This window comes from Penaeus vannamei, chromosome 6 (assembly GCF_042767895.1).
Source record: "Penaeus vannamei isolate JL-2024 chromosome 6, ASM4276789v1, whole genome shotgun sequence".
Lineage (NCBI taxonomy): Eukaryota > Metazoa > Arthropoda > Malacostraca > Decapoda > Penaeidae > Penaeus > Penaeus vannamei.
In genome coordinates, this window is record NC_091554.1 from 13,334,974 (window position 1) to 13,344,393 (window position 9,420).

A 9,420-nucleotide genomic window follows, 5' to 3' on the forward strand; every position below is an offset into this window, starting at 1 on the left:
GGCGTTACACTGCTGCTCCCTCCCTCCCTCCCTTATTCCCTCCCTCCCTCCCTCCTTCCCTGACTGCCTCCCTCCCTCCCTACTTGCCGCCCCGCGATCCCGCCCGCCCTTCATCGGCCGCAGTTAACTCTCCACCTCCTTTTCCCACCCTTCCACACTCCCCTCCTACACCGAGTGCCCCACAACGGACGCTGCGGGACACTTCCCTCCCCAACATCCACCCAGCTCCTGAAATGTCTGCTCGAAACAGTTCATTCCCCTAACTTAACCTTTGCAAGCTATAGACCTGCATGGCGAACCTCATACCGCATGACACCGACATGACCTCGTAGTCATGCACTAAATAGGAGGAAGAAAGAAGAGCGAAGAGATGACGAGGAGATGAGCTCGAGGGACGAGCGAGGGAAATGAGTAGGGGAGGGGTTGGGGGCGCGACACGGAGTTAAGAGGAGGGAAGAAGTGGGAGAGGCAGGAGAATGAAAAGAGGAAGAAATGGAAGAGAAGGAAAAGGAGGAGGAGGGAGGCACCGTGTGGCAATATCCTGGCTCTTCGTTATTGATTATCTGCCCCGCTGTCCTGCCTCGGGGTCGCGGCTCCTCCTCCACCCCCGCCGCCTCCGCCGCCGCCGCCGCCGCCGCCTCCTCCTCCTCCTCCTCCTCCTCCTCCTCCTCCTCCTCCTCCTCCTCCTCCTCCTCCTCCTCCTCCTCCTCCTCTTCTTCTTCTTCTTCTTCCTCCTCCTCTGTCTTCTTCTGCCTCCTACCCTTTCTTCTTCTCTTCCTCCTCCTCCCCTTTTTCTTCTTTCCTTTTCCATCTCCTCCTCCTTCTATTCTTCCTACTCCTTCTTCTTCTCTTTCTCCTCCCCTTTTTCTTCTTATCTTCTCCATCTCCTCCTCCTCCCCTTCCCCCCCTCCTCCTCCTCCTCCTCCTCCTCCTCTTCCTCCTCCTTCTCCTCCTCTTTTTCCTCTTCCTGCTCCTACAATGTTTATTGTTGGTATGCTTGCTAATATCACTATTATCATTATTGTTGTTGTTGTTGTTTTATTGTTTTTGTTCATGTTATTATTTTTTGTTTTTGTTTTTTTGGTATTATCATTGTTGTTATTATTTTCATCATTATTATTATTTCAATGATAATAATAATAATAATTATCATTATTATTATTATTATTGTTGTTGTTGTTGTTATTATTAATTACCATGATTATTGTAATTATTGTTATTATTTTTTTTATCATTATCATTGTTATTATCATTGCTATTATTATTATCATCATCATCGTCATTATGATTATCATTATTATTTTTATTACAGTTATCATTAGATCTAATATTGTTTTCGCGTTTTTATTATTCATATTGTTGCCATCAATATTGTGATTATTGTAAGTATTACTGTGATTATCATTATCATCATTGATGATAATCAGACCATGAAGTCAGCAGACGGATTGGCCTGGCAGCAGGGGTCATGAACTCTCTCAACAAGAGTATTTGGAGATGTCGGTACCTGTGCAGAAGGACCAAGCTACGGGTTTTCAAGGCCTTGATAATGCCAGTTTTGCTATACGGTAGCGAAACCTGGACATTGTCCTGTGCCTTGGAGGCTCGTCTTGAAGCCTTTTGCAATAGGTCCTTGCGCCAGATCATGGGGTACTGTTGGCGGTACCATGTGTCCAACCAACGGTTGCACCGTGAGACTGACACAAGCCCTGTTATCTGCACAATCCGTGATCGCCAACTCAGGCTATACGACCACCTGGCTCGCTTTCCTCAGGATGATCCTGCCCATCAGGTCGTCTCTATTCGAGACAACCCTGGGTGGAGGAGGCCTGTGGGACGACCGAGGAAGTCATGGCTTGGGCAGATCGACCAAACCTGCCGTGAAGAACTAGAGATGGGCCGAGTCCCTGCCTGGCGTCTAGCCATGAGGGATCCTCGTAGGTGGAAGCGAAGGGTGGATGCGGCTATGCGCCCCCGTCGGCGTCAGCCCCCATGATGATGATGATGATGATCATTGTAATCAGTAAAGTTGTTATTATTGTTGTAATCAGTATCATTATCATTATTATAATAGTTTTCATCTTTAACATTATTATCATCATTGTCATTGTAGTTATCACTACTATCATAAATGGTGTCATTGCTATCAGTATCATCATTTTCAGCGATATACATATTTATACATACCTATATATGTGCGTGTGTGTGTGTGTGTGTGTGTGTGTGTGTGTGTGTGTGTGTGTGTGTGTGTGTGCGTGCGTGTGTGTGTGTGTGTGTGTGTGTGTGTGTGTGTGTGTGTGTGTGTGTGTGTGTGTGTGTGTGTGTGTGTGTGTGTGTGTGTGTGTGTGTGTGTGTGTGTGTGTGTGTGTTTGTGTGTTTGTGTGTGTGTGTGTGTATTCATATTCTAATCACCATATTTTTCATGAATATTTTCTTCCAGCTTAGAATTAAATGAAGGGAAAGCGAGCTATCGTCCTCAGACATAAGATTTTCAAGCAAGGAAGCGCAGTATGTAATTCCGGCTTTGCTTCATATGTTAGATACTCTTCAGTGGCTGCAAATGGTGATAAAGTAATTGTATTGTTTAAATATTCAAGCGACAAGCACTGAAGAGATATGATTAGAATGATTTTTTTATAAGAAATTGCTTAGTTGATTGTAATACTGAAAAAAATCGGTTGCAAAATGAGTGGACATTACATTTCTTTCGTAATAAAGCCAAGAGTATATTTATCAGACAGACATGGTAATTTTTTCACAATACCTTCGCATACCCGATCGCGACGATTTTGATATCAATGGATTCCTGTCATCCACCAGCACACATATATGGAAAAATTGTGTTGCGGAATTCCCTCAAACCACCACATTCTTGGCCCTGATAGTAGGAGAGGGCATGAAATGTACCAGGGAATTGGGTAAATTTGGAAAAAGCCGTCACCAATGCTTCTCAGGATGAAACTAGATTAGTTTGATTTCTATTGTTTTGGTTCGGTTGAATCTGGTATTCTTTTACATTGGAAATGGCTAGAATGTCTTTTCCATACCAGAATGGTGCCACTCTTGATATTATGTGTCCAGTGTAGAATTCTTGATCTCTGCTGTAATCATGGTACTGATTATCACTATATTTTCTAATAAAGGGGGCTGTGCCCCCGACAGCCCCCCCATAGGGGGCCTACTGGCACTAACCCCTGGCCAGGAAAACAAAGAATCCTCCATGTATTCATGGCAGAAGAAAGCGTCGGACATACTCAGCACTGGGCAGTCCCGCATGTCAGTCATAGGTACAAAAATTACACACTGCAAGGCTGCAAGGCGCTGTGCCCCCTGCGACCGGCTTACGCCCCATCCCACCCCTAGCCAGGAATGCAAAGAATCCTCCATGTATTCACGGCAGGAGAGAGCTTCGGACAGAGTTGGCATCAGCTGCTTCCACATGCCATTCGTATGCACGTGAAGTACTGTACATCTACTCACTTCAGTGAAAATAAACCTTACAACATACCTATATGGTGGGGGGGGCCGGGATGAGGGTCGTCATATCATTGGAGTGGCTTGTAGGAGCGGGAGCGTCGGAGAGGTCTGCGTGAGGATGAGTGATGTCGTGACAGCTAGTCGCAAAGCACTTCAGAAGGTAGCACTCCATATTGACATAATAGTTTCGAGCTAGCCTCATCGTCTTCAAACTAATTTTTTATAGCTCGGTATGGTATGATACGATACCCTACACATACTGAAGCCATGGCGAGACTGATTTGAAAGTTGAATTTCATAGTTTCTGTTTTCGCTAATGTTCATTCATTGACTGTTTCTTCATGTCTTGTTTCCCCATTGGTTTTTAAATTAACTGGCAGACAATCGGACAATGAAATCATGACACTGGCCACAGGTGAAATAATAGGAACAGAATAGGTTTGACAGACCCCGCGCATGCACAGTGGAGAATTTGGTCAGTATTCCCTCAGCAATCATGTGAATCTCACCTCTTTCCAATGTTATTTTTATTTCTTTTGATAATTAAGTAAATTTGTTCTTTTTCATTTGCGGGACGTTTATTCAATGAAAAGCAATCATTAATTAAATATCTTCAAGGCTGTAAGGTTAGTTTTCATTGATTCTTTGGTGATGCCTTTTTCTAATAATACTGGAAATTGCAGGATAATATATGAGTAATATACACAGAATTAGTCGCTTTATTGTATAATGCTGGGGACTCTGCAATTTCCCTGGTACCTTTCATGCCCTCCCCTATTGTCGCTTATAGGAGGCTTTCCACAATATGGATATGCGAAGATATTCTGAAAAATTACCGAAAGGGAGACAAACACACATACAGGGTAGACTAAGCTAGTTATTGCTAAGATCTAAAGATCAGTTCCTGTACCCTGATGTGTACAGTGATGAGGAAATAGAAAGAAAATTATAGGAGTGTATATTTTTATGTTTAGGTCACGTGTATATATTTCTTTTTCTGTATTTTTTTTCCTTTTATATATGTGTGTGTGTATTTTTGGGAGTATGAGAGCCTTATTTCACTGTACTCTCTGTCTCAGGCCTTGAATTTTTATTCCAATAACATTGTGTTTACTTCTTGCTTTTAATATTTTGTCAATTATTTATTACTAACCTTTTCACATGTCTTACAGAATAGAACAATGCAGCTATTGATGGTTTGGAAAAGTCTTAAGATATGTGGTGTTAGAAGAGGTAGCACAGATTGGAGAAACAGCAACCCAGTATCCGTGAGAAAGTTGGTAAGGCAAATTACAACTGGCTTATAATATCTCCTCAATGTATGTGATCCAAAACATATTAATTGACACAGAGAAAGAATAACTTTGTTTTATTTTATATCTTTTTTCAAGTCATTCAGTAAGTCAACATTTTCAGATGTTGAATTTTCCTTTTGACTCTGGTTGGATACACTTACAAGCACCAGGAAGATGGATGGCAACTCTTGCTAGCCCTATGGCAGACAGGGTGCAAAGGAAGCACAACACAAGCTCAGTATCTTTCCCAAAGGCACCTCCCAGATTCAAGCTTCTTGCAGATTTCTTTGGTAAGGAGAGGGAAGGAATATATAGCGTCAAATGTGATATTGAATGAGAGGAGAAAAACAGTTTTTGTTCTTTACCTTGGGCATATTGATTTAACAATCTTTATCTATTCATTGATTAATTCATTATTTCTGTACATTGATCATGTGCTCTTTCCTTATGCTAGTACAACTTTTATGACTGAAAGTGACTGCCAATGCTTTAAGAACTTTAATTCATGTCTTGATCCTTTATTGCAGGGGTGAGCAAATCACAAGCCCAGAGAATAGTTGAGGGTGACCCAAGACTAGGAGAGTGTGATACATTCATTCTCTCGAGGAATATGTCAACACTTAAAGTTAGTAGATATTGGTTATGTCAGTATTTATACTTGTATATTTATGATTATTAGTTTTTGTGAATATATGGCAATGTTTATATATTCAGGGTTCCTGCACATCCTTAATGTCTTGAAATGTCATGAATAATTTTTGGGGAAATTTAAGGCCTTAAAAGGTCTTTAAAAAATGGAGCCTTTTCTTGCGGTTTGCTATGCGGCTAATCAGAAATCATTTGTCAACAACATTAGACCTTGACCTTTGCTGATTGACGGAACTGTTTACTAAAGGGCCATATGCAAAAGTATGTAATTCAGGCATGCAATCTATCCAAGAGGCTGTGTAGAGATCATGTCATGGTGAATTCTTTATCTTGGTCACTGACCCAACAAGTAGGCCTACAAATTATGGGGAAGTGTGTATTCAGTGACAAGTGGCCTAGATCTTAAAAAAGGTCTTAAATTTCATCAGCTTATACCTGCCAGAATCCTGAAATTATACAAGTATGTATTGCATATAAAAAGTATATAATTCTGATGTTATGTTCTGACCAAATTCATTTCTTTCCTGGTCCCTCATGTGTTCTTTTTGTTGTTGTAGTTTTTTTTTTCCAATTTTAAGATAGAAATTATTTATGAGGAAGCTGAGATTTTTTTACTGAAGAGCCTTTTACAAGTACTAATAAGAAATTGTTTTCCAAATGTGAAAATGTAATGCATGTACTGAAGGATATCAATAAAGGAAAGGTTTCTTGTGCTTGTAATGTATGTGGTGTTGATTAAAGTGTTGCCTGAAATTTACAGGAAAATGGCCTAAGGCCAGAAGAAGTACGAAGTCATCTGCAACTACTTTACTACTGCCCTCTGACGGTTCAGCATCAGATAGCCATCCTCCAAGAATTAGGGCTTATTAATCTCAAGGTTGCTCATTTTAAAAGGTGAGACAGTTGGAGAAAGACCTGTAAAATTGATGTGCACAGTTATCTACCAATCAAAAGTTTTAGCAGAATTGGTAAAGCAGGTAATTTAGAAGAAATTGATATTGTATGCTCTTTGATAGCCCTTTTTTTTTAAGCATTTGACCAGCACACTTGAAAGAGACTTTAAAATCATGTTTCAGTGCACAACGAGAAATATGTAGAAATTTTTCCTACACAGATAATGCTTTTACCCTGCCACACACAATTTCAGATAGACAAAATAAAAACTTTGATATGCATCTCATAGGAGACCTTTTTCTAGGTTTAAAAAATTCTACAAAAGCACATTCCAACTCATCAAAGACTATGGCCTTCTGCCTCATGACTATGACCCTAAGTGGGATATCCTCAAGCCCCTGCAAGTGCCAGAAGAAATCATCGACAACATTGAGTTTCCTAGCAAAATTGCAAACTTAACTCTAGGCCAAGTAAGTGTGACTAAAATGTATTTGTCAACAAGATAGATTAAAGCAGATTGATAGACATGATGTGTAAGTTTTTAAGAAATTTATGTATATTACAGTTGTGATCAGTGGCTCTGCAGGTTAAGGATCCTGAGTGCTGATCTTGTGCCTGTGTGATTCCATGAGTTATAAGGTCCCTAACTATTCTTAGCATACGGAGGAAGCGCAAACAAATAGAATCTGTAGGTTGAGGTTGTGTCATTCATCATATGCCTACCTTATATTGCAATTGCTTTTCTGAGACAGATTCATGAGCAGCTGTCGAGTATATATCTCCAGTGGCGCTTAGAGTGTGAGGAAGAAGACATCAAAAGGATTCGTCATATTTATCCTCCCACAAAAATGAAGAGCATGAGATTACAGTGTGAAGTGTTTGAGCTTCTCAACAATGAATGGAATATCAATAACAGTAAGGTAATATTTGTAAAAAAGTTAAGTATGCATATGCAATAGTGTCGTGTTAACATTACATGGTTATTTTTCATTACGAAATGACTGTAACAAAATTAAGTGTGTAAGAATATTAGTTAAATATGTTCGCAGAATTAGCCAAGTGTTGTGCTCATAGTAGTGACAATAGCAATTTTAGGAATGTTTGGTTTTGTAGGTTCAGAAGACAATTGGAAAAGGAGAGTTGATTTGTTTAAATGTAAAATTCATCCATAAACTGCTACTTCAAGGACTGGTCATGAGATTACATTTTTTTAAATGTTAACACTACCCAATGCAGCATTTGGCTTCAGTGTCATTCATTTATATTTAGTCAGTCTTTCCCTTGCATTGATCTGCTGAAAATAATAATAAAACAAACAGTGTGCAGGTTATGGAAGAATATATATTTTTATTTGTGTATGTGTGTGTACTGATATAACCACATATAATGTAACACTGAACGCATTGAAATTGCCAGGTTTTGCGGCATGGCTACCTGTTGTCTGGGAGTCCACACAACCTAAGGCTGATAGCAGAGCAGGTGACACAGCTTGCTGGGGCCAGCACCAAGGAGGCAGTTGCACTAGCTCCTCGGTTACTTAATGTTCCTTATTACAAGCTCTTGACCATCAGCAAGATCCTCACAGATCTTGGAGTGGAGCCGGTGAGTTTAGATAGCATTGTGTTTAGGTTTTTGTTGCATTCAAAACAATTTTTTTTCCTACTCCTGTGAGGTGCTTGTTGATTATCACATTTTTTCATATTCACTTTTTTTTCATGTTTATACTGCTTTTAGTTGATGTTTTTATTATTTCTGCTATTATTGTATTTTTGTTTGTATTTAGTCATCATCAAAGAATATTCTGCTGCTGTTTCTAGGGTGCTGTGTTGACTTTGCCACAAGTGTGTACCCTGAATCCAGAAACCATACAAGAACGCATAGCTACCCTTCAGAAGGTGCCAGAATTTGAGGCATTGCACTCTCATCCACGTATTCTGCGTCTAATATACTACAATACAAAGATTAAATCTCGCTTGGACCTCTTGCACCAGCTAAAGGATGTCAAATCCATGCCAAGTCTAAATATATTGTCTGGAGACACTGATCAATTCCACCGTTATCTCACTCTAGGGGAATTGAAACAAAACAGACGGGACATTGTCACATTTTTGGCAAGAAGTTTTCAAGTAAAATCGAGCAAGATTCGAGATATGCTGAAAGTACAACTACCTCAAACAACTGTCGTAAATGTTAAAAATAATCTCCACCACTTGTTGGAACAAGGCTTCACAAAGGAGCAAGTGTTAGTGGCCCTGGATGTAGTTCTTTACCCCCCAGAGTTGGTGAGTGACCAGCTGTCCCACCTAGCAAAGCGACCTGAAGCACAGCCTTACTTGGAGTTCAAAGGCAACCCAAATGCCTTGCAACTGCTACTCTATTTTATAGTGAAAAATTCATCCTACAGATTGTAACAGAGAATTTATGATAGTAAAGTATTATATTTACATTGGCTTTGTCTTTTCTTCTCCATGTTGAGCACTTTTATGAGAGTGGAGCCAACTGAACTATACAAACAATTTATTCAAATGCATTGCACCCATCATGTTGCATCTGTCTCGTACGCGCTCAGGCACTCACACGCACGTGTGTACACACACACATGCACACACACACACACGTGCGCGCACACACACACACACACACACACACACACACACACACACACACACACACACACACACACACACACACACACACACACACACACACACACACACACACACACACACACACACACCACACAAAAGATCTGAGCAAAGGAGAAAGGCATAGATTCTCACTTGCAATAATTTTCATTGATATGATCACTCTCTCTCTCTCTCTCTCTTTCTCTCTTCCTCATTCACTGTCTTTCTCCATCTCTCTATTTCTCTTTCTCATTCTCGCACATCTGCCTGTAAGCAATCCTCATTTGTTTGTGCTTGTGCCATGACCCAAGCATATTTGGTGTACTGTAGAGAGTAAAAGAAAAAGAAAATCTTTTGGGAGATGTAGCCACAGGATCAAATATCTGCTGAGAATGTAGTTCCATTGTTTGCAAAGTTATAGTCTTTTAGTTTCCTATAATTGCATCAAGCAGTCAAAGGAGACTATAATATTAAGAGTA

The 9,420-nt window shown here is 40.2% G+C and overlaps 1 protein-coding gene across 2 annotated transcripts; it reads left to right on the plus strand.

Annotated features, from left to right (window-relative positions):
- The first annotated feature begins 2,436 nt into the window (after positions 1-2,436).
- Positions 2,437-8,763, plus strand: LOC113827456 (transcription termination factor 5, mitochondrial). 2 transcript variants are annotated; one of them, XM_070122655.1, is made up of 9 exons: positions 2,437-2,508; positions 4,650-4,757; positions 4,894-5,062; positions 5,300-5,397; positions 6,181-6,314; positions 6,619-6,784; positions 7,067-7,234; positions 7,731-7,916; positions 8,132-8,763. In XM_070122655.1, the coding sequence occupies exons 1-9, from the start codon at positions 2,452-2,454 to the stop codon at positions 8,723-8,725; spliced, it is 1,680 nt and encodes a 559-aa protein (XP_069978756.1). In that variant the 5' UTR covers positions 2,437-2,451; the 3' UTR covers positions 8,726-8,763. The 2 variants fall into 2 exon arrangements, with proteins under 2 accessions (XP_069978756.1, XP_069978758.1); XM_070122657.1 differs by lacking the exon at positions 2,437-2,508 and adding an exon at positions 2,649-3,952.
- Positions 8,764-9,420: the final 657 nt, after the last annotated feature.

Bases quoted from the DNA above. Each gene is read 5' to 3' on its own strand.
- LOC113827456 (XM_070122655.1), top strand. From the start codon at position 2,452: ATGAAGGGAAAGCGAGCTATCGTCCTCAGACATAAGATTTTCAAGCAA. The intron at 2,509-4,649 runs GTATGTAATTCC...CATGTCTTACAG, and splicing joins TTTTCAAGCAAGGAAGCGCA to AATAGAACAATGCAGCTATT. The intron at 4,758-4,893 runs GTAAGGCAAATT...CAACATTTTCAG, and splicing joins CAGTATCCGTGAGAAAGTTG to ATGTTGAATTTTCCTTTTGA.